This window comes from Dryobates pubescens, chromosome 11 (assembly GCF_014839835.1).
Source record: "Dryobates pubescens isolate bDryPub1 chromosome 11, bDryPub1.pri, whole genome shotgun sequence".
In the NCBI taxonomy this organism is placed as follows: domain Eukaryota; kingdom Metazoa; phylum Chordata; class Aves; order Piciformes; family Picidae; genus Dryobates; species Dryobates pubescens.
Window position 1 is genome coordinate 14370935 of NC_071622.1, and position 27570 is coordinate 14398504.

The window sequence follows — 27570 nt, forward strand, 5'->3', positions numbered from 1 at the left end:
ATCTCTAGACAGACTCCTCTGTTAATTGATTGGAATTTTGGTTTTGTTTTGATGCCTGTTTACATACATACAGGTAGAAGGGCTGGGACACTTCTCCTATGAAAACATGCTGAGAGAGTTGGGTGGTTAAGCCTGGAGAAGAGAAGGCTCCAGGGAGATGACCTAGCAGCCTTCCAGTATCTGAAGGGGGCCTACAAGAAAGCTGGGGAGGGACTGTTTCCAAGGGCATGTAGCAATAGGACAAGGGCCAATGGTTTTAAACTAGAGCAGGATAGATTTAGATGGGACATTAGGAGAAGCTCTTCACTATAAGGGGCTAACACTGGAACAGGTTGCTTAGGGAGGTGGTTGGAGCCCCATCCCTGGAGATATCAAAGGTCAGACTCGATGGGATTCTGAGCAACCTGATCTAGTTGGGGACATCCCTGCTTGTTGTGGGGTGGTCAGACTAGATGAGCTTTGGAGGTCCCATCCAACCCAATGCATTCTATGATTCTATTTTCAGACAACCCTGATTCTCTTGAAGTTCATATTGCATCTGGTGGAAGCAAGCTGCAGATCGCTCGCTCTCAGCTTCTAGACAGTGGGACCTACACGTGCATTGCCTCAAATACAGAGGGAAAGGCTCAGAAAAGCTATGTACTTTCTATCCAAGGTAAGGCATGGGAGTGCCATGAGCAGGGCTGGTTAGTACCTGGTTGATTATAACACTGTCTGTACTAGAGACACTGAGGTAAAAGAAACATGTAGAAAATGGTTAACAGTTGGACTTGCTCTTAAAGGCCCCTTCCAAGCAAAACAATTCTATGATTCCAAAAGTGGGGAATTTGGACCATTGTTTCTATCAGTTGCAACCAGTGGGAAAAAATGATTAGAGGATTTCACTGTTAGTCAAACATTTGCATAAGAAGAGTATTTTTAACCTTTGAGTGTAGGAGAGCTTGAAAGTCACCAGGAAGGCTCTGTGCATGTACTGCTGATCACTTTTTTCCTTTTGACGATCATTGAAGCTACACTGGTTGATGAGTGTGGAGCACCACACATAGGTGGTTTCAGAAGCAGTGATTTTCTGTCATAACAAATAGGAAAAGGTAGCAAAGAAACACTGGCAGAATTTCTTAATGATTTTTTCTTTCACCCTGTTTAAATGAGAAACTCTCATTTGTTATGGAATTGTCTCTTGCTTCACTGTGTGTCACAGAATCTCAGACTCCTAATATGGTGGGGGTTGGAAAGGGACCTCTGGGGATCATCTAGTCCACAACCCCCCTGTGCAAGCACAGTCACCCACAGCAAGTTGCCCAGCATCACAATGTCCAGGCAGGTTTGGCATCTCTGCAAAGGAGACTCGACAACCTCTCAGGGCAGCCTGCAACTACCTTTGTTATGCTGCAGCTGCATTTATACCGCAGCTGTCTGTATTTTCCTTTTTTCCTAGTGACCCATCCCCATTAACTGCACTAGTTCCTCCCATGTCCAGTAAGATTCCTGGCGTGTATCGTCTCTGCTTCCATCATCCCTTGCAAGCAGTTGCTGGTGGGGGAAGAAGAGGGAGCATCATCATCTGGGAGCTGAGTGTGCTGGCACACCCATGTGTGATAGCTGGCCAGGAACAGTGTCACTGTGATCATTCTTTGGGGGTGCTGGTTTTGGTGTGCAAACACATCCCTGCTGGTGTGCCAGGTTTTACTCAAGTTTAGGAATTGAGAGTGAAGCTGCTTGTGACTAAAACTGCTTGAAGCGCTCAAAATGCACTAGTGGCACTGGCAGTCTTGACTGCCATATGTTGAACTGCCATATGTTCACCCATATGTTGAACAGGCTAACAATGGCTGCTGGTTAGGGGGGAGGTAAGAGTGTGGCTCTTGATGCAATAGAGCATTTAGCTGTGCAGTAAGCACATGCTCAGGAGTAAAACTGGCATTTAATTGTCACCGTACATTGCAATGGTGAATGAAATGGGATTTTTGTCATAGTACTCCTGTGTGTCAGCACTGAGCAGATAACTGCAGATACTAAATGTAATGGCAAAGCCACATGGCTTTTAGAGTTTTTGTAAATTAGCTGGTTTAAGGCATGAGTAAAGTGACTCTGAATTTGTCTTTGCAGAGCCCCCTTTGAAACAATCCAATCATCCACATTCTAGATTGGAATGCAGTGCACTGCAATGAAAGTTAGTTGTGCAGCGGAACCTTTTGTAATTTAGATTATGCTTCTTGCTGATGAATCTTCTCTTTCCTCCATCACACGTTTCCAGTTCCTCCTAATATTGTTGGCTCTGAAATGCCTAGTGAGGTCAGTGTCCTCCTGGGAGAAAGCCTCCAGCTCATCTGCAATGCCCATGGAGTGCCCACGCCTGTTCTGCAGTGGCTGAAAGATGGAAAACCAATTGCCAATGATGATTTAGAAAGAATAAGGCAAGCAAAACCAAGCAGATAATGCTTTTTCTTCCTTTGTAAACCTCAGAGGGCCTTAAAGAAGGAGCATGAAAGAGGGATCTAAGGCAGGAGTGTCAAGAGAGCCTGAGTCATAGCTCAGACAGGTTAAGACCATTAATTCCCTTTTTAGTGCTGTGGTGGTTTTAGGCTATGCCTGTAAAATTTAGTTACAGATTTTGAGCAGAAAAGTAGAAGAATATAAATAAATCACTATTGGGTGTAAAAAGGAAAACAAAATATTATTCTAAACAAATTCATTTGCTTCTAACTGAGTTGGTCTGGCAAAGGTAATGTTGGGGGGGGAAACTTCAACCCACCACAAGTGCCTGTAAATCTAGTATGTTTTGTTACAACTGTGGTCTTTGTGGTGATTTTTGTTGGGTTTGGTTTTGGTTTTTGTACAGAGATAAGTACATAATACCTATTTCCTTTTCAGTTCATAAATTTCATTACAGTTCATCAGGTTCATTAAAGTATTGCAGGTCAGGAGGTTCCAATTAAGTTCCTTTGGAAGGGACATTTTGCTCTTGATGCTTTTTCTTCCAAAGCCTGGCTGGAACTGAATCCTAATACAAGGACATCTCTAGGAAAAAACTTCCCAGCCTGTCTCTAGTAATAGTATTTTGCAAAAAAACCCCAATGGTTCTCTCACTAAATTCCCAAGGGGCTGGAGGTAGTTGAGTGAAATGAACAAAACTGAATGTTTATTTGCCAGGTCATAGGACTACATAAACAAACCCACTGTGTTTTATGACCTTTTTTGCAGAGTAACTCCAGATGGCAGCACTTTAAAGATTTTGAGAGCTCTCAGCTCTGATACAGGAAAATACACTTGTGTGGCTACTAATCCTGCAGGAGAGGAAGACCAAATCTTCAACCTGAATGTGTATGGTGAGTTTTCACAGATGTGCAGCTGGAGGGAATGCCTGTTTTCAGTGTAGTGCTGCACCCATGTGTTTCCCATTTCATGTTCTGTAGATACCACAGTGTGGTACACAGGATGTTCTGTCAATGACAGCAGGATTGAAATCTCTGCTAAATGTGTTTTGGAATAAACAGAAATTAATTCCTTTGGTGTCTTTCATAACAGAGGAATTCTGCTTGCAGTGGTTGGGGTTTTTTTCTTGTAGAAGAAGATATACTTGGGCCTGATTTCCTTTGATACTGTAATAGTTTATCTTCACTAATTCCAATCAAAGTACATCAGCTAAAATCAGAGTAGAATGCTGGGAATGTTGAAGGTCCTCTTTCCCCTGAGCAATAGTTTATTTAGAGGTTAAAAGAAAAAAGGTAAAGGTTTGTATTAAATTCTTCTCTTGCACAGTTTGACATGCAGATGATGGTGAGCATAGCTCTTCTTCAGCACTGTAGAAAGGAGACATTTTAATTTGTTATAGCTGTGTTCATGAAGTACAATGCCTAGTGTGAAAGAGTGAAGTGTACTGCACAGACAGTGTTTCACAGTCCTGTATCTGTCCCAGTGGTACAGAGGCTCAGAATCAGAGTAGCAAGAGATGACGTTTGATATCATAAATAACAATGCTGCATGATCACATCATCTTTTGGGGACAGAGTGAGACAGTAGAGACCTTATTTTAGGTCAATTTGATTGGTTGTGGCTCAAGCAATAACCAGCTTAAGTGGTTCAACTGTCATGGTATGTGATGGAACCCTGAGTCAGCCAGAGCTTGGAGCTGCATGTGACTGGGACTTCTTTATATAGCAAGTCCCCTCTTGCTCTCCAAACCAGAATGAGCCAGAAATACTTAAGCAGGCATCTTGAAATTGTCCTGATTTAAAAATGCAGTCAGCATACACGTCTAGAAGGTAATAAGCTAACTTTCCTCCTGCATGATTCTAGCTCTCATTTTAGGTAAGATTTGTTTAAGGAGCTAAGCATGAGTGGCAGCAAACTGCTAAGTCCCATCTTCAGCAATTCAGCCTGTCCCCTTTGAGGCTGTCCACTTGCTCCTCCTTCACTGTCATACTCTCCTGTTGAGATACAGGCTCTGAGCAACTTCTTATTTGCCATAGCCTGACAAATCAAAGAGATCATTCTGCCATCATTCTTTCAATATATAATATTTTAATACATAATACTCTGTTAAATATGTAAACAGATGACTTATTAGTGCTCAGTATTATTGTTAGAGGATTAACTCTAAAACAATGGGGCTCTTACTGCATTGCCTGTGGGGCATTAGGTGCAAGATTCCCTGCGAGGCAACACACGTGGAATGATATTCAGAGCCAGTTTTAATATCTTCCTTTTCAACATTTACAAATTGTAGTTCCTCCAGCAATAGCCAATAAGAAAGATGAACCTGAGGACCTCACTGCCCTTTTGGACACCTCCCTAAATATTGAATGTACTGCTACTGGAACCCCACCACCACAGATAAACTGGCTAAAGAATGGCCTTCCGCTGTCAGTCTCCTCCCAAATCAGATTGCTGTCAGCTGGGCACATTCTCAGGTTGGTTTCCATCTTTTTTAACTAGCTGAATTTTCTGTTCTCTTTTGCTATATCAGTATAATTATGCTAGTGTTTTCAGAAGAAAGAACAATATTTGGTCCAAAATATGCCATAATAAAGATAATGTATTCCATTTACAGCTTGCTTAAAATTATTTTCTCTTCAGACTTGCCCGAGTGCAGATATCTGATACTGGTGTGTACACATGTGTAGCATCTAACAGGGCTGGAGTGGACAACAAACATTACAGCCTTCAAGTTTTTGGTGAGTTTCTCTGAAATGCTTCAAGTAAAGGATTTAATTTCTTCATTTTCCTATACCTCATATACAGACCCTTTTCTCACTAGCATAAAGGTGCAGACAGCCCTGAGTATATATTGTGCAGGTAATCATTGGGGAAACATTAATTTTTCAATGTGTTTTATTACTGGAGAGTATTTGAACCCTACAAGAGTCTTTATTGGAATTGGCAGCCATACTGTGCCATAGGGCTTTTAGACAGAATAGCAGTGTATCATTTCTAAGTGGATCTTAACACGTGCTAAATGTGAACATAATTGGGGAAGAGCAAAAGGGTGACTGGGATCTTTGGTTCTCGGCAGTGCCACCCAACCTGGATAATGCTGGAGGAACTGAGGACGTGACTGTAGTAAGAGGCAGTTCAGCTTCCATGAAGTGTCTCTCTGATGGCACTCCTGTCCCCACTATGTCCTGGTTTAAAGATGGACATCCTCTAAGCCCTGGAGATCATCTGACATCAAGTAACCAGGGAATGATCCTTCATTTCGTAACAGCCAAGATTGGTGACACAGGCAAATACACTTGTGTGGCTTCCAATGAAGCTGGAGATATCAGCAAGCACTTTTCCCTGAACGTGCTGGGTGAGTGGAAACCTTTCAGATGAACAAAATGTGAGCTATAAATGAGTAGCTACTCAGGACAACAACTAAAATAGAGAGTACTTTCAGGAAATATTTACTTCGAGAAATAAGGAAAGAGAAGATACACTTCCACATAGCTTTAGGTAATGTAGTCTGTATTGCACTGGTGATGTCAGGACACAGTCAGAAGTAATACAAACCAACACTAACTCTACAGACTCTAACCACAAGACTGTGTATTGTGCCTTACAGCCTTTTTGAGTCCATAAAGAACTCAAATGTTTTCTCTTCCACAGAGCCTCCTCACATCAATGGTTCAGATGAATCAGAAGAGCTCTCTGTCATCGTAAACAACCCTCTTGAACTTCTCTGCATCTCCTCTGGCATTCCAGTCCCCAAAATCTCCTGGATGAAGGATGGGCGCCCACTTCTGCTAAATGATAATGTTCATGTCCTAAGAGAAGGCCTTCGAATAACCAGTGCTCAGGTAGGGAATTTGTTTCAAACCTGGAGGAGTGCACAGAACTGCCTGCTAATTAGGACCATGCTAAGAGACAGCCTAAGAAACCTCTATGAAATCATCTACCTGCATTTGCAGTTAGAGAATAGAGTTTTCAAGCCTGGCCTTTGAGTTTTCCATACAAAACAAGCAGCAGTATTATGGGTTGAGAGTGCCCAAGCACTTCTGGCTCTTCTGAGCACAGTTATTTCATGTTCATTTCAAAGTTCATAGTTTCATAAAATGGCTTGGGTTGGAAGGGACCTTGAAGATCATCTAATTGTAACCACCCTGCCATGGGCAGGGATATCTTCCACTAGATATATTGCTCAAGGCCTCTTCCAGGTTGGCCTCGAACACCTCCAGGCAGGGGGCATCCACAGTCTTCCTGGGCTACCTGTTCCAGTGTCTCACCACCCTTAATTTAAAGAATTCCTCCCTAATTTCTGTTCTGAATCTCCCTTCATTAAGCTTCAATCCATTCCCTCCTGTCCTATCACTGAGGTTTCTGATGAAATTTTTTGTGTGTTTCTAGGTGGAAGACACAGGAAGATACACATGTTTGGCATCTAGCCCAGCAGGAGATGATGATAAGGAGTATTTAGTAAGAGTACATGGTATGTTCAGTTTAGGACAAAAAATGATTCCTTCAAAGCATAAACTACTAATGTACATATCAGTATTTGCCTTGAAGAGTTATATACATTACTGTTGTGCTTACTGGAAAAGCAGGTGAAGTATACTGGTATCCGTGATCAGCTTAGTTTTTTGGGAAAAACTAAGAAGTTTAAAGTAAAGGAGGTGTAAATGAGACTCCTACAGTTCAGTATGCCTTGGGTTTCTTCTTGAAGATCACAGCTCTCATGTCTATTGATGAACAGTTGATGGAACTTTGGCGATCTCTGCTCCGCTAGCTTAAATGCTGGTGCTGAGAATGGACTTGAGTTTCTGTCACAGTGGTTTCCAGTGTGTGTGAATTGGGGAATAAGGTTCAGCAGTTCACAGGTGTTGAAAAGTAGAACTTATTAGTCATAACTGTGGCTCTGCATTGGTTTTAACCTGAAGCAACACACTGGAAATAGTCAATGGCTAATAGTAAAATTAGCTCAGATATGTGGTGAGGGTTTTTTCTGATTTTTTTTTTTTTGCAACAGTTCCTCCTAACATTGCTGGGACCAGTGGTCCACAGGACCTCACTGTGCTGCAGAACAGACAGATTATACTGGAATGCAAGTCAGATGCTGTGCCACCTCCAAGAATCTCATGGCTTAAAAATGGAGAACTTCTAGAGGTACAGTGGTTACATTATTTCCATTAGTCTTTTGCTCCCTTTATTTTTTACACACAGTGCTTGAGGTTTCTTGCTCTGCTTACTTACCCCCTCAGTGCAGTCCAAGTCACAGTGCCTTGAATTCAAGAGCAGTTGAGTAGCCCCAGTACAAATCTAGTTAGTCCTAACCGAGCACCTGAAGCCAGCAAGCATGTGAAGTGGCCATCCCGCTGTTACTTGTTCTTTTTTCCTTTAGGGGGATCCCTTGCTCCTCCTGGATCCTCTGAACAATGCTAGAAGCCTTCGGTATACTCCTGAATGGCTTCCCAGGAAAGGTAGCTGAGAAAAGCCTACACTATATGTTTCCTTTGGGTATATTATGCATCCTCCTATTCTAGTAGCATTTAGAAAGGAATTGAAATTATTTACATTAGAGAAAAAAAAAGGCAAAGAAAACGGGTTGCTAATCACCACAGTTCTGTATCAAATGCATCTTTTTCACTCAGAATTCCATGTGGTGTCCTCTTAAAGCATCAAGCCTTTGCTGGTTGAAATGGTGTACACAGAAAGAATTTACTTCCCATCCTCTTCCTTGGGATCCCTTAGGAACCAACTGCTTTCCAAATGAACAATTTAGGTTCCATTATTAGTGGAATTGATAGTTTCCCCTCAATTGATCTTTATTAATAAAGAGGAAACAAATTCAGCTCATGAATTGTCTCCTTTGACTGTAGTCCATCAGTAGTCTTCACCTGTCTTATAAATGCACTACTCAAGGAAAATAAACTGTGCAAAGCAGCCACTGGTACAGTCACCAGAAACCAAAGCAATAGAAGAGCAGTGTGACAGACATAGGTACTCAGCTGGTAACTTGTGAATTCACTTTTGTGGTACTAGTTCTCCTTTTCCCTCATGAATTCATGCCAGTAGGTGAGGGCTGAGGCATCATGCTTGTACAGTATGGTCAAGGTCCCTTCCAACCCATTTATTCTATGATAATAAAGTAGGGAGTTTCAGTCTCTGGACCTAGTTCTCCTCCAGCACTAAACTGAAATGATAAAATTAGTTCAGCCAGCACTCTTGATTTCTCATGTGTACTGTAAGTAGCAGACTTAGGTTTATTCTGTACCCTACCCTCCTTTTCATTCTTCAGTTTAGCATGTATTAATATATACTGTAGATACCAGGAGAACATTACCATAGAATCGTTTTGGTTGGAAGGGGCCTTAAAGATCATTAGTTACAACCCCCTGCCGTGTGGGACACCTACTAGACCAGCTTGCTTAAGGTCATGCCAGCCAACCTGGCTTGGCACACTTCCAGGCTTAGAGCCTCCACTCTGGGCAACCTGTTCAGTGTCTCACCACCCTCATGGGGAAGAATTTCCTTCTAGTGTCTGATCTAAACTGAGCTTCCAGCTGGAAGCTATGACCCCTTGTCCTATCACTAGAAGCTTTTGTTAAAGTCCCTCTCCTGCAGCATCCTCCTGAGTGCCTGGTTACTTTCTCAACCTCAAAGCAATGTAATAGCCAACTAATACAGCAGCTGGAAAAGACCTCTCCTTGGATGCAGAAAGTGAAGTGCTCTGTGGCTAATCATCCTTGTTTTTGAAAAATAGACGTTTCATGGTAATCAGAGGAGTGGAGAAAGGTTCTTAGATTGCTTTTTTGTGTGTGTGTGAAACACCTTGTGGCAGAAGGTGTCATTGCTCCTGGTTATGTTGTCTTCAGCTGTACAGATTTTGAGGTGTACTCTGTGTGCTTGATGATCTAATTGTGCAGCACCACCATTTTTGGTAGCAGAATATAGAAAGATCTAGACAATAGCAGCTTTGAAGTGCTCCCCCTCTTCATCAATCTGGAAATGCACATGGAGAGTTAAAAACAGAAGTAGGCAGGAACATCTTAACCTAATCTGGCTTTATGTGAATACCGAGGGAGTTGCTGGATTTGTGTTTCTTTTTCAAAGATGGAGTTTCTGACACACCTTGAGACTTTTTCCCAAAGTGGAAAAGTTTGAATTTCTCTTCTTTTTCTACTGCTTTTCATCCAGTCAGGATTTTGGAAAGCTTGTAGTTGATATTACTGTCAGTCATTCATGCAGATACGGCCTGGACTCATCATACTAAATGGTCTCCAGTTACACCAGGGGTGGTTTAAATTGGACATTAGGAACAATTTCTTCCTTGAAAAGGTTGTCAAATCCTGAAACAATCTGCCCAGGGCAGTGGTGAAGTCCCCATCCCTGGAGGGATTGAAAAGCTGTGTAGATGAGATGCTGAGGGACATGGTTTAGTGCTGATTAAATGGTTGGATTCGATGACCTTAAAGGTCTTTTCCAACCTAACATCTATGGTGAAAATGCTTTGACTTCAAATGAATATCTAGGAAATGCTGTAGACTCATTGTAGAGCTGAGAAAAGTGGCAGCCTCATACTCAGAAATGCTGGCTGGTAAACTTAGCAGGCTAAATTTATGCTGGCTCCCACATAGTCAGCACCACATGTGGTGTTTGGAGAGCAGTGTAGGGAATCTTTTATCTCTTCTGCCTGAGTATGCATGGATTTTTGAGAAAATAAAAATTCATCATGAACTGATTTTATCCTTAGCTTCCCCTTTCCATAAAAACTCCGAAGCCCTTGGGCTACATAATCCCAAAAAAAGCTGTCCTGTTCAGGCACAAGATCCAGCAGGGATTTCAAGGGATACCGTTAATGAGTGACAAGCTTGAAAACTTTCTTTACCCTTCATGAATATAAACAAAGTTAAAGAAGCAATGAATTCAATCCCTGGTTTATCTTTGGCTTTCTTTCATGGCTTTTATTACTCTGCAAGGAAGGAATGCTCTCTCTTCATCAGGAGAACAATGGTCAAGTTAAATTTGTCAAACTTTCTGTCCCCTTAGGGAACTCCTCGAGTTCGAATCCTCTCCAGCGGGCGCTACCTGCAGATCAACAATGCTGACCTCAGTGACACAGCAAGCTATACCTGCGTGGCAAGTAATGTGGCAGGAGAGATGACCAGGGAGTTCCTGCTGACAGTTCATGGTAAATTCATGCATACAGTCTTCTGCTTTCTCATCTTTGCATGGTACTTCTGCAGGAGTTCACATGGCAAGGAAGACACATGAATAGTCTGTTTCTAGCCAAGTGTTGTCCACTCTAGGCTGTGACGAAATTGTGAGGCTATGTGTGTTACCTCAGGTGTGGTGCCATCTGAGTCCACACTTGTCTTGCACATTAAAGCACCTGTTGGGGACTCGCCATGGCTCACACTCCTGTCTGTGCTCCCTGCTGATAGAGGGTGCTGTGCATCTAGCCAGCATCCTGGTACATCCACTGTGAACTCCCAGAAATGCTCTTGGATAAATTCAGAGAAATTCTTAAAAGCATTTGACTGGCACCTTGGGGATCAGGTTTCATAGCTGGCTTGGTATGGTGGTTGGCAAAGTTTATGTTGGGGGGCAATCCCAACCCACCACACTTGGCCACCAGTTTTTAGTGTTACGTGAGAACTGTGTCTACTTCTCTACTGTAAGCAGGAGATAGCAGGAAGATAGGACTTGAAGTGCCCTACACATGTCAATATTTGTCCTGTACTACCAAAGGCCTGAATTTCATTTTCAACTTAATTATTTTCTCACCTCTAGTCTGATGAGAAACAATTCTCACATTGGGGTGATGACAAGGAGCTTCTTTCCTTGCTCCTATTCTGATAACACCCCAGTCATATGTACCTCCCAATGACTGCCTTTGCTGGTCCAGCTGAAAGTCTTTTTTTTTCCTTAATGTATTGTTAAGAAGCAAGGATGTCACCAGAAGCTTATTTTGCTGAGTTAAATATGCTGAACTCTGTAACTGTTTTAGCTGTCTGATAACCTTTGCAGTAACTTGCAAAGATGCTCTTTACAGACAAACTTTCTTTTTCATTCCTTGCTGCATCAAGGCAATTACCCTGCACTACATAGAATGGTAAGAAATTTGTTTCTATCTCTGCAGTGATCCCCATACTTGCCACTGTGTCTATTTTTATGTCTTTCATTTCAATCATTGCAGCATAATTTTTGTTTGTTAAATCATTTGTGATTTCCCCCTTTCCCCTTCCCCCCCATACAGTGGCTCCTATAATCCAAAGTGGTCCTCAGAGTGCTGTTGTGCATGTAAATGCCTCTGTGGTTCTGGAGTGTGTTGCAGAAGGAGTACCAGCTCCAAGGATTACCTGGAGGAAGGATGGGGCTATTTTCACTGGAAACAATACAAGGTATTTTCCACAAGTCAGCATAAATATTTTTCATTGCTTTCTTATGAATATATTAACTAAAGAATCACAGAATCCCAGTTTGTGGGGGAGTGCTTTGAAATGGACCTCAGGAGGTCATCCAGTCCAAACACCCCTGCTAATGCAGGATCACCCACAGCAGCTTGTCCAGGATCACAATGTCCAGGTGGGTTTGGAATCTCTCCAGAGAAGGAGACTCCACACCCTCTCTGGGCAGCCTACTCCAGGGCTTCTGCACCCTCAGAGCAAAGAATTTTCACCTCATCTTTCAACAGAACCTCCTGGGTTCTAGTTTGTGGCTGTTGCCCCTTGTCCTGTCACAAGGCACCACTGAACAGAGTCTGGCCCCATCCTCTTGCCCTCCACCCTTTAGCTGTTGCTGAGCATTGATCCAATCCTCTCTCAGGCTGCTCTTCTTCAGGCTAAACAGCCCTGGTTCACTCAGCCTTTTCCCCTCAAAGAGATGCTCCAGGCCTCTCAGCATCTTCATAGTCTCCTCTGGACTGTCTCCTGTAGTTCTGTCTCTTGAACTGAGGAGCCTAGAACTGGACCCAGTACTCCAGATGTGGCCTCACAAGGGCAGGGTAGAGTGAGTAGATAACTTCCTTTCAACCTGCTGGCCACACTCTTCTTAATGCACCTCAGGGGACCATTGACCTTCTTGGCCACATTGCTGGCTTAATTAGACATCTCTGACTTGTAAATTAGTTTTATTTTCACAGATCAGAACTAATATTTGTATTGTCATCTTGAATAGCTCCAAATGAGGAAAATATGGTGGTAGAACCAGTCATACAAAGTTGTTCTGCAGAAAAGTAGCAGCACCAAAAGTTTCCTAGACTGGCTCAGGTTGGAAGGACCCTTAGAGATACCTTCTCCAACCTCCCTGCCACAGGTTGGGATGCCTCTCAGCTCAGCCAGGTTAAGAACTAAAAACTTCTTTGACAACCAAATGTAATAATAATTACCCTAATAGTAAAGATTTTGAACAGCAAATGTGAAAGACCTTTTTATTTTTATTATATATATACAAAAATATGTAAAAAAACATATATATAATGTTTGGGGGTGAAGCCAAGCAATTCCATGCAGACCAAAAGCTACTAGAGTGTACTCTGTAGATTTTAATATATAAAGCTTTCTGTCCATGTTTAGTTTCAGCTTTTGTTGCAGTGAATGGCTTCTGTCTTCTGGTGGTGGAAGCAGAGTTAGTCTGGTTAGATACTTTTCTAGAACCGAGCGAACACTAAACAATTCTGCTGTATTTCAAGGAAAACAGCAAAAGTGGTGTTGGGCTTTTTTTAAGGTTAAATGAGCAACCATAAAAAAGGGCTTTGGGAAATTTTCTGCAAAGCTGTCAGAATCACTTTGTCAACTTAGATTTCATAATTTCTTTGGAAACTGGATGTGCTGGGAAAGAGTGATGTCAGACAAGTGCAATAAATGGGAAAGGTCTCTGCGTCCAAACGAAGCCACCATGCGTTTAGGCTGTTTTTGTGTACCCTGAGTCATCTTTTCCATCTGCACTGCCAGAGTAGCCTATGGCTCTGTTGGCTGGATAGTAGAGAAAAATGCCTGGTTTTGTTTCAGATATTCCATGTGGGAGGATGGATCCCTGCACATCCACTCAGCACACGTCAGTGACACGGGACGATACGTGTGTATGGCCACCAATGCAGCTGGCACCGAGCGCAAGCGAACTGACCTGCAGGTTCTTGGTAAAAGCAGGGGCTTTAGATGACTAGATGTGCTTTTACAAGTCTGAAGTCCAATTACATCATTTTTCTTCTTCTGCCAGATCCAGCTTCAAGTTTAGCCCCTTTTAAGCTTCTGTAGTTAAAATAAAAGCAGAAGAAATCAATGGCCTTAGGAATACAACCCAAGAAAAGATTTATTCCTTATGCACTGGGGCTAGAAACCCTTGACATGTCCCATGCTGCGTGGTTAGTAAGTGTCCACTGCCAAGTCACTCCTATCAATTGAGTGAACATGTTCAGACAGTTCAGCTCTGTACATATAGTGTATATGAGAGGGGTGTCTGGGCACATGTGTGTAATTATCCTGAATAATTAGGCTTTGTTTGTCTTTAGTTCCTCCAGCTATTGCTCCTGGACCTACAAATATCACAGTTACTGTAAATGTGCAGACCACTTTGCCTTGTGAGACCACAGGAATTCCCAGACCAGCAGTTAGCTGGAAAAAGAATGGTCATCTGCTTAGTGTTGACCAGAACCAGAATATGTACAGGTGAGTGGGGTTTGCTTTTCACTGGGGGTTTAACTTGTACAGGGCTGATTTTGGCACTGCAAAAATCTAGCCACGCTTAACTGTAATCTTGTATAGCCAGCAAATTCAGTGGTCTGCTTGCTTGAGCAGAAAAGATTTCAATGGCTTTTCCTTTCTTCTCTTTTCTTTGCTCAGACTTCTGTCATCAGGTTCCTTAGTAATTATTTCTCCCAATGTGGATGACACTGCTATCTATGAGTGCTCTGTGTCAAATGACGCAGGAGAAGATCAAAGAGCAGTTGAGCTCACTGTTCAAGGTAGAGGGGCTATTGCTGTATATATGTGTCTATGTGTGTATGCTGTATATATATATGTGTGTATGGCCCACAGAATTTCTTTGGGGTGTTCCAATGTTGAGATGAGATGATTTTTTTTTATGTCATTCTTTGTAATACTGCTATCCATAACTTTCTGGTATTTACCAAAAAAATGAAGTTATTACTAAGAATTCATTAAAATGGACAAGTAACCTTTACACTGATCTTCATTTTTAGTGCCCCCATCCATAGCAGATGAAGCCACAGACCTTTTGGTAACAAAGATGTCTCCAGTGGTGATTTCCTGCACTGCCTCAGGGGTTCCTGTGCCCTCTGTTCATTGGACCAAAGACGGCATAAAGTTGCTTCCCAGAGGAAGTGGCTACAGAATCCTCTCTTCAGGTACTGTGTGACCACAGCTCAGCCACAGACAAAAAGTGAAAGGCTGTGATGGAGAACATCTGAAAGGATGCAAACAAATCCCCAAACAACCCCTCTCCAATTTCCTAGACTGAAGATGTAGACCTCTTGAGATCAAGAGAGTTTTACTGTGATTGTAGGCTAGTGCTGTGTGTGATAATGTCCTCTCTCTGTGCTGCAGGGGCTGTTGAGATACCTGCTGCTCAGCTGGCCCAGGCAGGGCGGTACACCTGTGTGGCCCGGAATGCAGCTGGCTCTGCTCACAGACACGTCACCCTTCACGTGCAGGGTAAGCTGGGAAGCTGAAGAGAAGCACATTCTGTCAGTAGCATTGCTCACTGCTGATGTTTAATACCTTCATCAGTGACACAGAAGGATTGAGTGCACCCTCAGCACATTTGCAAGTGGTGCCAAGCAGTATGTTTGAGGGATGGGATCCATCCACAGGGACCTGGACAGTCTGATGAAGTGGGCCCATGTGAACCTCATGAGGTTCAACAGGGCCAAGTGCAAGGTCCTGCACCTGGGTCAGGACAATCCCTGGTATCAGTCCAGGCTCAGGATGAAAGGATGGAGAAGCCCCGTGGAGAAGGACTTGGGGATGCTCGTGGGTGAAAAGCTGGACATGAGCCAGCAATATGAGCTCACAGCCCAGAGCCAGCTGTGTCCTGGGCTGACCCCCAGCAGCGTGGGCAGCAGGTGGAGGGAGGGGATACTGCCCCTCTGCTCCACTCTGCTGAGCACAGCAGAGACATGGACCTGTTGGAGTGAGGCTGGAGAAAGCCACAGCAATGCTGGTAGGTCTGAAGCCCTCTGCTGTGAAGCCAGGCTGAGAGAGTTGGGGTTGTTGAGCCTGGAACAGAGAAGGCTCCAGGGAGACCTTCTGGTGGCATTTCAGTGCTTAAAGGGACCAATAAGAAAGCTGGGGACAGACTTTTGAGCAAGGCCTGTTGTGATAGAACAAGGGGTGATAGCTTTAAACTAAACAAGGGAGATTCAGACTAGAGGGAAGAAAGAAATCATTTATGCTGAGGGTGGTGAGACACTGAAACAGGTTGCCCAGAGAGGAGGTAGATGCCCCATTCCTGGGACCATTACAGGTCATGTTGTTTTGGTCTCTGAGCAACCTGCTCTAGCTGCAGATGATGCTGCTTACTGCAAGGGTTTGGACTAGATGACCTTTAAAGGTCCCTTCCAACCCAAACAACTGTTTGACTCTAATACACGTATGATGCAGAGGAATGGGGATCATCATGAGTAGTGTCCTGCTCAGCTAAACTGTCCTCTGGGTGCAGTCACTACTCTGTGCATTACAACTCTCACACCTTGGATAGAACACCTCAGTCCATGCTGCTCTCCTTTATTTTTGTAAGATTTGTGTTTCTTTGCTTTTTGGTAAGCTAGTGTGTCTGTGATGGCAAACTGCGTGAAGGGAGGCCAGACCCTCTATCCATACTGAGCATGTTGTTACATTTAAGAGCTCTTCCACTGAGCTATTCATCAGGGGATGGAATTTTAGTATCTTCTGTATTTTTTGGCCTTGAAGGTTAAACCTATTGCATTTTTCATTTCATGTCATTCCACAGAACCACCAGTTATCCAAACTCAACCAGGAACACTGGATGTCATTGTGAACAATCCCATCCTACTACCCTGTGAGGCGACGGGTACACCTCAACCCATCATAACGTGGCAAAAGGAGGGCATCAATGTCATCACAACAGGTAGCCTTCTAAAGCATCTAACTCCAGCCTGCCTGCTGGAACTCAGAAGCTTACTTTCTCTTTTCTGAATGTTGAAACACAGATATTGAGTAATCCATTGATTAAAACAAAAAAAAAACACAACAAAAGTGTCATACTTTGCTTGTATTTGTTGTAGGCAACAGTTACACAGTTCTTCCAAGTGGCAGTTTACAGATTGCAAAATCAGCTGTGGAAGATGCTGGCACTTACATATGTGTTGCTCAAAATCCAGCTGGCACTGCTCTGGGCAAGATCAAACTGAAAGTTCAAGGTAACTCATCCTTTAAACTCTTGTAGTGATTTACAGGCAAGAAATGTGTGCGTGCTTTCTGTTAGCCAAACACAACTCTTTAAGTAATAGAAATTAATCACAGAATTGCAGGCTGGTTTGGGTTGACAGGGACCTTTAAAGCTCATCTGGTCCAAACCTCTTGCAGTAGCAGGGACATCTTCAACTAGAGCAGGTTGGTTAGAGCTCCATCAAGCCTGACTTTGAGTGTCTCTGGGACTGGGGATCTAATGAATTCCTGTTTGGTGTGAATAGAGCCCAGGAGGTTTATTTGCTGAAGTTGTCTGGCTACTTGAGGATCACAATATGGTTTTAGGATTGATTTTACCAAGAACCAAAGTGTCCCAAGCTTCTTAGAATATCTAATTCTTTCAAATATTTTCTTCATTCTTCTCAGTCCCTCCTGTTATCAAGTCCCACCTCAAGGAATATGTTGTTCCTGTTGATCAACCCATCACTCTGCAATGCGAGGCTGAAGGCTACCCTGGGCCAGAGATCAGCTGGCACAAAGATGGGCAGCAGATAACTGAGTCCATGAGAAGAAGAATTCTCAGCAGTGGTGCTCTGCAGATTGTGTTTGTGCAGCCTGCAGATGCTGGCCAGTACACATGCACAGCAGCAAACCCAGCAGGGTCCAGCACTTCCAGCATGGAGCTCTCTGTGCACAGTAAGTGGGGCTGTAGAGAAACAATGTGGGTGACCCGATGTGAGGAGGGGGAGCAGCTAGACTGTAAGGCAGAGCTGCTTACTGGGTGAGTGATTTGTGCTGTAGACCCTTCACCAGTTTCACTGCCCTTCTCTGGACACACTCTATCCCCTCAATGTCCTTGGATTGGGGGCCCCAAAACTGAACCCAGCACTCAAGGTGCAGCCTCACAGTGCCCACTACAGGGGGACAATCAGTGCCCTAATCCTATTGCTGATCCAGGCCAGGATGCTGTTTGCTTTCTTGACCACCTGGGCACACACTGGCTCGTCTTCAGCCCCTGTCGACCAACACTCCCAATTCCTTTCCCCCGGGCAGTTTCCAGCCACTCTGCCCCATGCCTGTAGCATTCATGGGGTTGGTGTGACCCAAATGCCAGACCTGGCACTTGGCCTTGTTGAATCTCCTCCAACTGGTATTGGCCCATCAATCCAACCCTCAAGCAGAACAAGTCTACCTCTCAGTTTAGTGTCATCTGCAAACCTACTGATTGTGCTCTGTAATCCAGATCACTGATAAAGATATTAAAGAGAACTGGCCTCAGTACTGAGCCCTGGGGAACACCACTACTGACCAGCCTCCAGCTGGAGTTAACTCCATTCCTCACCACTCTTCAGGCCTGGTCTTCAGCCAGTTTTCACCCAGCAAAGTCACCACCCATCCAATCTATGATCAGCACATTACAAGTGTTTCACACATTTCTCTGGCATGCTAAATGGTGCTTGCTGCTAGAGATGAGAAACACTGCAGAAGATGCTGCCAATGGTTCCTTCAGCCCAGTGCTGCATGCTTCAACAGTTGTGCTTGGGTAATGCACAGGGAAGAATCATTTTAATCAACTTTCTCCCAGTTCCACCCAGGATTCGCAGCACAGAGGTGCAGTACACAGCCATGGAGGACTCCCAGGCTGTCCTGTCATGTGTGGCTGAGGGGATTCCAACACCAACAGTGAACTGGAAGAAGGACAACATATTATTGACAGAAGTATCAGGAAAATACCGGGCTGTGCCAGATGGAGACCTTATTTTGGACAATGTTGTTGTAAGTTCCTTAAATCTCAGCTATGACTTGACAGATTTAGCAATATTAACACCCTGCTTCTATTCATTTTCACCCACTACTGGCTTAGTCTTTGTTTTATTTTGATTTCTTGTTCTTAATGTTCCAAAATTTTCCTAAGTGTTTAATTTTTCACTGCAGAATAAAATCTGTGAAGAATTTCTAGTGATAAGTTCTCAGGAAGGGCAAAAAGAAGTGCAGGTCATTCAAATTTAGAAGGGAAAGAGTTCAGATTTGTGCTGAATGCTTGTTCCCAACCCTTTGAGATTCTCTTATCCTTACAAGGTAAGAGAATGTTGTGGAGGATGTATCACAGCTGAAATGTCCTCAACATGCTTTCTTTCAGCCTGAAGATTCTGGCAGTTACACCTGTATTGCTACCAATGCTGCAGGAGAAGACACACACACTGTCACCCTGGTAGTTCATGTACTGCCAGCTTTTACTGAGCTGCCTGGAGATGTAGCTTTGACAAAAGGAGAGCAGCTCAGATTAACTTGCAAAGCAACTGGGATACCTGTACCCAAAATAACATGGACCTTTAACAATAACATCATTCCAGGTGAGTAACATCAGCTCTTCTTGGCCATTCCACTCTAGAGCTGGAATTGGTTGCAATTAAGAAGTTAAAAATGGATAAGGAAGATAATAGATAAGGAAGAATAAAGATCTAGAGGGAGCAAACTTGTTAGGCAGTGATTGTCTGGGGAAAATCTTCAGTGTTATGCAGTCATGTCATTAAATTGCTTCTGAGACAAAGCTGTAAGGAAATGAAGAGCTCTGTAGCCAATAATATATCACACAGAAACATTTAGTGTCTGATGGCATTTACGCAGCATCCAAAACCCAGTGCTGTTTCTCTTCAATAAGAAGCAAACCCCAGCAGTTCTGAGAATGAAGATGCACAAAGCTCAGTTAAAGGGGCAGCTGAAGTGAATGCATGGATGTGGGCAAATGTCACAGCAGGGAATTCTCAGTGCATTTCTGAGGTGTCTCAGCTGAAATGTCTCAGTGCCACTGAGCTGACTGAATAGCTCTGCAGCTTAGGCTTACAGTCGTACAACACACCAGTCACTGAGGTCATCCAATCATTTTGATTGGATGAGACCTTTCAGATCATCAAATCCAACTGTTAATCCAGCACTTCCAGGTCACTACTAAACCATGCACTTCAGCACGACATCTAGAAGGTTTTTGAATTCTTCCAGGGATGATGATTCCACCACTGCCCTGGGCAGCCTGTTCCACACCTAGAAAACCCTTTCAGGGAAGAAATTTTTCCTAATATCTGACCTAAACTTCCCCTGACACAATTTGAGGCCATTTCCTCCTGTCAGTTGTCTCTTAAGAGAAGATCAGCACCCACCTGGCTCCAGCCTCCTTTCAGGGATTTGCAGAAAGCCAAGAGGTCTCACCTCAGCCTCCTTTTCTCCAGGTTAAACAATCCCGGTTCCCTCATTTGTTCCTTAAAAGACTTGTGCTCTAGACCATTCACCACCTTGCCCTTCTCTGGACCCACTCCAGCCCCTCAATGTCATTCTTGTAGTGAGGAGCCCAAAACTGAACCCAGCATTCAGGGCACAGCCTCACCAGTGCCTAGTACAGTGGACAATCCCTGCCCTGCTGGTCACACTATTGCTGATCCAGGCCAGGACGCTATTGACCTTCTGGCCACTCTGGGCACACAGTGACTCATCTTATGCCTACTGTCAGCCAGCACCCCCAGGTCCTTTTCTGCTGGTACACATTCAAAGTGACTTGAAGTAACCCTTTGTCATGTGTTCTGTCTTCAGCACAATACGATGACGTAAATGGGCACAGTGAGCTTCTCATTGAAAGAGTATCTAAAGATGACTCTGGTACCTACGTGTGCACAGCAGAAAATACAGTTGGCTCCATCAAAGCTATTGGTTTTGTGTATGTCAAAGGTATGTACAGTAACAGTAGTTGTGGTCACTCTTGGATGGTTTCACACAGCTATCTACCTTGACTAGAATCACAGAATAGTTTGGGTTGGAAGGGACCTTAAAAATCATCTATTTCCAGCCCCTCTGCCATGGGCAGGGACACCTTCCACTAGATCAAGCTGCTCAAAGTCCTGTTCAACGCGGCCTTGAATGCTTCCAGAAAGGGAACATCTACAGTGTCTCTGGGCAACTTATTATATCACCACCCTCACAGTGGTGAGGAGAAGAATTTCGTTCTAATAACTAATCTAAATCTTCCTCCTTCTGCTTGAAACCATCCCCCCTAGGATTTGATGCTTTGTGAATGGCTATATGGCAAACATCAATCCAGGTTGAAATGCATAATTCAGAAAGTCAAAGGTGAACAATCCCTACCAGCAATTTCATTAAAGGCATTTTGGTTTGACTCTGTGACTTCTCTGCCATCACTTGTTTCTTCAGAGCCTCCAGTCTTCAAAGGGGATTACCACTCTAGTCGAATTGAGCCCTTGGGTGGCAATGCTATGCTGAATTGTGAAGTCAGAGGAGATCCGCCTCCAACGATCCAGTGGAGCAAAAGAGGTGTTGGCCTTCCAATTAGCAACAGGATTCGACAGCTCAACAATGGTTCTCTGGCCATCTACGGCACTGTGGTGGGTCACTGCTCTGGGTTTCACCTTGCTTTAAAGAGGGAGGCTGGGCTTTGAACCCACTTTGGCATTGGCCTTTAACAAATGGTGTTTTAATTGAGACCAGAGTTAGACGCAGATTATTGCGACCAATAAACTTCAGGGTTCTGTGGTTCTCTTGTCATAATCTATAATTATGACAATTGGTCATAAGTCAGTGTCTGAAACTCTGGTCATGCCCAATTAAATGGGACCTTTGCTTTTGACCTGAAAAGAGCCTGGGTTCTGCCAAGTCAGGCCAGCTGAAAAGCAATTGCGTTTCTGTGGACATAGCTCTTAGTATCTAAATTCCTAAGATGAGTGGCAGGCCCGCTTTAGCCCTGTAAATCAAGACCAGTCTTCTAAAATGGGGCTAAAACCACCACCTCCCTTGAGTTCATTGAAATAAATAAAAGAAAAATTGACCCTCAGAATTAAGGAGTTGAAGGAAATACAAAATGGAACAGCATACAGAATGCCAGCGTGGCGGGGGTTGGAGGGGACCTCTGGAAATCACCTAGACCAAACCCCTTGCTAAAAGCAGGGTCACCCACAACAGCTTGCCCAGGATCACAGTGTCCAGGTGGACAGAAAAGGAGGATCCACAACCTCTCTGGGCAGCGTGCTCCAGGGCTTCTGCACCCTTGAAGCAAGGAATTTTTTCCTCTCTCCAGTAGTTCCCTGTCTCTCCAGAACTGGACATAATATCCCTGGTGTGACCTCACCAGGGCAGAGTAAAGGGTGAGGAGAGCCTCCCTGTACCTGCTGGTCACACTCTTCTTGATGCACCACTGGACACTTGTTTGCCTTCTTGGCCACAGGGGCACATTGCTGGCTTATGGAGAACATGTCAGTAAAAACAATTCCCAGTATCAGCCTAATGTTGATGAAAGCAAAATGATTGGATGCTGTGGAAACTGACTGGATGCCTCTTATGATCCAGTGCACATCATGCTGGGTTGTGGAAGATTCACCTCCAGGAAGTGCCCTGGGAACTGAAACCCTCATTAGATCTTGGCAGGTTAAATGACCATTTGACTTTCATTTCTCTAGAATGAAGATGCTGGTGACTACACCTGTGTGGCTACCAATGATGCAGGCGTGGTGGAACGCAGCCTGACGCTGACGCTTCAGAGTAAGACTCCAAGAGATAAGTTTAATGCTGCTAGATGGGAGTGATAACCTACCTTTGGACAGGTTTGCAGGTTGGGCACTGCACTGTGGGATAAGGCTCTTCTCATCTTTCATCATTAACTTTCAAGAGCTTAGTCTGAGCTGGTGACTGAGGTCAAAGAGAAGCATATAGAGAAGAACCAACTTGAGTGGGGTGAACCACCTTCTGAAAGGGCCTGTTCCTCTTAGTCAACTATCACACAATCCCTCTGGTGTGGGCTGCCCATCATCCATGTCTTCATTTGGCTGGTCTTTCCTAATCAAGCCCTCATAGCTCTTTACTAGTGGTTTCATTAGTTAGCTACTCGGACTAGAAAGGATGTCATTTAACTGGGTTAAACTAGGCTTGACTTTGGAATTAAGCATGTTGCATGAGATGGAACCCAGCATTTGCTAGCAGTGTTTTATATTTGGCAGAAATAATATTTGAGAATTATTTTGTCACTAGTGGAGGAGTTTCTGAACATCCCGTTTCTATTAGAGCCTCAAGCAGTATGCATCTGTTACTCACAGCACAGTTGCCTCTGGATGTGCTTAACAGGATCTTCCTCCAGGTTTTATGAAGAGCAACACATGTCAGTAATGAAGACAACTGTGTGCTCATAGAGTCAGGCCTCAAGCCCAGCTGTGGTACTCAGGTTGATAAATATTAAAACCAGCCTATCACTGGCATTTAACTTGCATGTGTGAGGTGGGGAGACCATTCAGGGCTTAAAGAGGCCTATGGGAAGGCTGGGGACAGACTTTTTTTGCAGGGCCTGCTGTGACAGGACAGGGGGTGATGGTTTGAAATAAAAGAGGGACATTCAAGCTAGACAGAAGTGGGAAATTGATTGTGCTGAGAGTGGTGAGACACTGGCCCAGGCTGCCCAGAGGGGTGGAAGATGTCCCATCCCTGGAACTATTCCAGGTCAGGTTGTTTGGGTCTCTGAGCAGTCTGCTGTAGTTGCAGATGTCCTGGTGACTGCAGGGAATTGCATTAGATGACCTTTAATGGTCCCTTCCAACCCAAACCATACTAAGATTATATATTGTGATACTGGAAGATCAGCAGTAATAATTCTAGTCGAAGTTAACTGACTTAAGATTTTTTTTGCCTTTGTTCTCATCAGGCCTCTGATACTGAGTACAATGAAAACACCTAACCATGTGCTGCTGCCTAAAGAAACCTCTCCCTTTCAGGTCCTCCAGTCATTACTGTTGAACCTGTAGAGACAGTTATTGAAGCTGGTGCCACAGCAATGCTGAACTGCCAGGCAAATGGAGAGCCTCCTCCAACCATCAAATGGTCGCGCCAAGGTCATTCAGTTGTGAATGATGAGAGAGTGACTCTCCTGTCCAACGGCTCCTTGCGTATTGTTGCAGCCCAGAAGGAAGACACAGCTGAGTATGAGTGTGTAGCCAGGAACCTGATGGGCTCTGTTCTTGTTAGAGTACCACTGACTGTCCAGGGTAGGTGCACAAAATGCATGATAATGACTATCACAGCCTGGTGGGGGTTGGAAGGGACTTCTGGAGATCAGACAGTCCAGCCCCCTGATAAAACAGGGTCACCCACAGCAGACTGCCTGGGATCACAATGTCCAGGCAGGTTTGGAATGTCTCCAGAGAAGAAGACTCCACAGCCACTCTGTGTAGCTTGCTCCAGGGCTCCAGCCCCCTCACAGCAAATAAGTTTTTCCTCCTGTTCAGATGGAACCTGCTGGGTTCCAGTTTGTGCCCACTGGCCCTTGTGCTGTCACTGGGCACCACTGAAAAGAGTCTGGTTCTGTCCTCTTGCCCTTTACCCCTTAGCCATGGAGCAGATCCCCTCTCAGGCTGCTCTTCTCCAAGCTAAACATCCCCAGGTCTCTCAGCCTTTTCTCCTCACAGAGATGCTCCAGGCCCCTTAGCATCTTTGTAGCCTCCACTGGGCTTTCTCCAGTAGTTTTCTGTCTCTCTTGAACTGGGAACCCCAGAACTGGACCTCCCACATCTGGACTATAGATGCAGCCTTGCTAGGTCAGAGTAAAGGGGGAGGAGAACCTCCCTCAACCTATTGTTCACACTCCTCTGAATGCACTCCAGGAGCCCACTGGTCTGGGCCATGAGGGCATATTGCTGGCTCATGGTGAACTGCTTGTCCCCCATCATTTCCTGGTCCTACTCTTTGCAGCAAATCAACCCTCAGTTGCAGGACCCTATGCTTGTCCTCATTGAAGTTCATGACTGGTAGGTCTCATGAATAAATATGGTCACAATTTTATCCTATCCACATGTTGTGGATAGCACATTTGACCTTCAGTGTACACAATAGATTCCTTTTCATCAATCCAAGACATCAGTGACTTTTTACTTCATGTAACTTTGTTCCCTCCATTATACTCATCCAGATGGAGGAGTGTGAGGGATTGAGAGACATAAATAATACTGAGAGGATCTTGAACTAGGTCCCATCCTCAGAAGATCTCACAACTTTATTGTGCCTCTGATGAAAAGCATAAGCAGTAGATCTTCCAGAAGAGCTGGAGTGTTCTCTGAACTGTAGTAAGATATTTCTGTGCTAATGCAGATGTAAGCTGGATTTCCAGGTACAGCCGTGGAGCACGCTTGTCACTTTGCTGTGTCAGTCCGAGAGAGCTCCAAGCACAAGTGTGTTCCTAACAGCATCCCTGTCCCGTTGCAGTGCACGGGGGATATTCCCACTGGCTGGAATGGCAGGCATGCAGCGTCACCTGTGGCCAAGGTGTCCAGGAGCGAGTCCGCCAGTGCAACAGCCCTGTCCCAGCCAACGGCGGGAGGAGGTGTGAGGGGCCTGACAGAGACGTCCGCAGCTGCCACAGCAGGCCCTGTCCAGGTATTTCTTTAATGGGTTGGCTCTTTTGGTGTGCCTTGTATTGTGTCCTGGCAGTGAGCCCTTAGCATAGAGTCAGAGAATCAGAATTGTTTTGGTTGGAAAAGACCTTTAAGATCATCGAGTCCAACCGTTCTCTAACTCTGCCAAGGCTGGTGCTAAACCATGTGCCTTAGCACCACATCTCTGCATCTTTGAAATACCTCCAGGGATGGGGATTCAAGCACCTCCCTGGGCAGCCTGTTCCAATGTTTGAGAACCCTTTCAGTGAGGAAGTTTCTTCTCATGTGCAGTCTAAACTTCCCCTGGTCCCCCTTCACCAGCTTCATTGCCCTTCTCTGGACATGCTCCAGCACCTCAACATATTTCCTGGAGTGAATGGCCCAAAACTCAACTCAGTACTCAAGGTGTGGCTTCTCCTGTGCTGAGTACAGGAGAATCATGGTCCTGGTCTGCTGGCCACACTATTGCTGATTCAGGCTGGGATGCTGTGTGCTTCTTGGCCACCTCATGTTCAGCTGCTGTCGACCAGCACTCCCAGGTGATTTTCCACCAGGCAGCTTTCCAGCCATTCCATCCCAAGTCTGGAGCATTCATGGGGACCCAGTACTTGACTTTGTTGAATCTCCTGCAATTGGCCTCTCTCATCTCATCCACCCTGTTCACGTCCCTCTGCAGAGCCTCCCAACCCTCACGCAGATCTTCAAGCAGTTTTCCTAAGAAACTGGAGTGAAAGTTCTTAATTACCACTGTGGGATTTTTCTGTATTCTAGTGGATGGCAGCTGGTCAGAGTGGGGGCTATGGGAAGAGTGTTCCAAGAGCTGTGGACAAGGCAACAGGAGCAGAAGCAGAACCTGCAGTAACCCCCCAGCTCAGCACGGCGGGAAGCCTTGCGAGGGCAGCGCTGTGGATTCAGTCATGTGTAACATCAGGCCTTGCCCAGGTAAGGGCAGAGTGGTTTCACAGCAGGTGAACAAGGGGCTTCCCACCTGGGTTTCTTTTGTTCTCCAACCCAAATTTTCTCTAAGCTAGTTCCAAATGATTAACTTAAAAAGAATTCAGTTCTCAATGTTTTTCTTTTCAAATGGGATGTGGTTTATCGAATAGCACCAATTCTTGGAAGCCACAGAAGTAAGTGCAAGGAAAGTTCTCAGCAATTTCTCTTTTCCCCCTTTTCCACAAGAAAAATGTTAATTATGTATTTTGACATTTTTCCAGTACTTAATAGCCATGTTCTCAGAGAGTACAACTACTCTAAATCTATTCTGCAAAGCCAATTAAAATGAAGAAAAACCCAACCAAACCACCAACTATTAAAACAACATAAAATATGCCAGTTAATAAAAGACAATATCTGCATGTTTGGGTTTAATTTCCAGCCACCTCTTTCTCCTAACTAGCTGCATGTTCAGGTTTCCTTCCTGTCTCAGTAGTACGTGCCACCTTTGATAGGTTGTAGTTTACTCATCACCTTTCACCACCAGTGTGTTTTCTGCTGTACCATTTCTATTATATTCCTTTTCATCCACCAGCCTGAGCTTCATTGCTCTACATCTTGGCAACAAAATCAGTCCTGGCTCCTGCTTACTGGTAGCCACTGAAAGAAGCTGTGTGCCAGCTTTAGCTGGTGTTCCCCTTCCCAGCTGAGACCTGCAACCCAGCCCAGGACAGCCAGGGCCAGGTCACTTAAGAAAACAGATGATTTGGGCAGGTTTTCAGTTCTGTTGTTCCAAGGTTGTAGTGAGGTGAAGTATTCAGAAAAGAAAGAGGGAAGGATTAATCTCTTTCTTGGAAACTGTTGATCTGTTTTGGCTGTGCTCAAGGCAAGGGCTTTTTCCAAGGGCTTATTGAGGAAGTTTCATTTACTGATATTAAACAATGAAGCCTTTTCACCCTGAGCTGTGGAGCTGTAAGTTCAAGTTGAAGCATCTGTGCAGTTTGAAGAGTTTTACAGCTGTGCTGCCTTTGCAGTGGATGGCGAGTGGAGTTCTTGGCTGCCCTGGAGTCCTTGCAGTGAGACCTGTGGGAAAGGCACTCAGACACGGCTGAGGCTCTGCAACAACCCTCCTCCATCACACGACGGGTCCCACTGCGAGGGGCCTGATGTCCAGATGCAGGTCTGCAACAAGAGACGCTGCCCAGGTAAGGCTATGGAGTCATGGAACATTTTGGGTTGCAAGGGACCCTAAAGATCATCTGGTTCAACCTCCCTGCCCACTTCCCACTAGACCAGGCTGCTCAAGACCTCATCCAAGCTTTGAAAAATTCCAGGCTTGGCACCTCTACAACATCTCTGGGCAACCTGTGCCAGTGCCTCACCACCTTCATGGAGAAGAATTTCTTTCTAAT

At 44.6% G+C, this 27570-nt stretch overlaps 1 protein-coding gene across 1 annotated transcript in view; it reads left to right on the forward strand.

Moving 5' to 3' along the window:
- Window positions 1-27570, forward strand: part of HMCN1 (hemicentin 1) — a 207908-nt gene that overhangs the window by 158198 nt on the left and 22140 nt on the right. Inside the window, exons 63-90 of the mRNA XM_009902656.2 lie at window positions 506-655; window positions 2258-2417; window positions 3205-3329; window positions 4730-4913; window positions 5080-5177; window positions 5516-5794; window positions 6091-6281; window positions 6829-6910; window positions 7448-7584; window positions 10468-10609; window positions 11678-11822; window positions 13431-13558; window positions 13931-14087; window positions 14262-14383; window positions 14621-14785; window positions 14985-15092; window positions 16390-16527; window positions 16685-16819; window positions 17235-17504; window positions 18394-18584; window positions 18949-19162; window positions 20394-20528; window positions 21009-21199; window positions 22268-22349; window positions 23570-23839; window positions 25053-25223; window positions 25994-26164; window positions 27193-27363. Of these exons, the coding sequence (XP_009900958.2) occupies window positions 506-655; window positions 2258-2417; window positions 3205-3329; window positions 4730-4913; window positions 5080-5177; window positions 5516-5794; window positions 6091-6281; window positions 6829-6910; window positions 7448-7584; window positions 10468-10609; window positions 11678-11822; window positions 13431-13558; window positions 13931-14087; window positions 14262-14383; window positions 14621-14785; window positions 14985-15092; window positions 16390-16527; window positions 16685-16819; window positions 17235-17504; window positions 18394-18584; window positions 18949-19162; window positions 20394-20528; window positions 21009-21199; window positions 22268-22349; window positions 23570-23839; window positions 25053-25223; window positions 25994-26164; window positions 27193-27363 (4512 nt within the window). The remainder of the gene's footprint in view (window positions 1-505; window positions 656-2257; window positions 2418-3204; window positions 3330-4729; window positions 4914-5079; window positions 5178-5515; window positions 5795-6090; window positions 6282-6828; window positions 6911-7447; window positions 7585-10467; window positions 10610-11677; window positions 11823-13430; window positions 13559-13930; window positions 14088-14261; window positions 14384-14620; window positions 14786-14984; window positions 15093-16389; window positions 16528-16684; window positions 16820-17234; window positions 17505-18393; window positions 18585-18948; window positions 19163-20393; window positions 20529-21008; window positions 21200-22267; window positions 22350-23569; window positions 23840-25052; window positions 25224-25993; window positions 26165-27192; window positions 27364-27570) is intronic.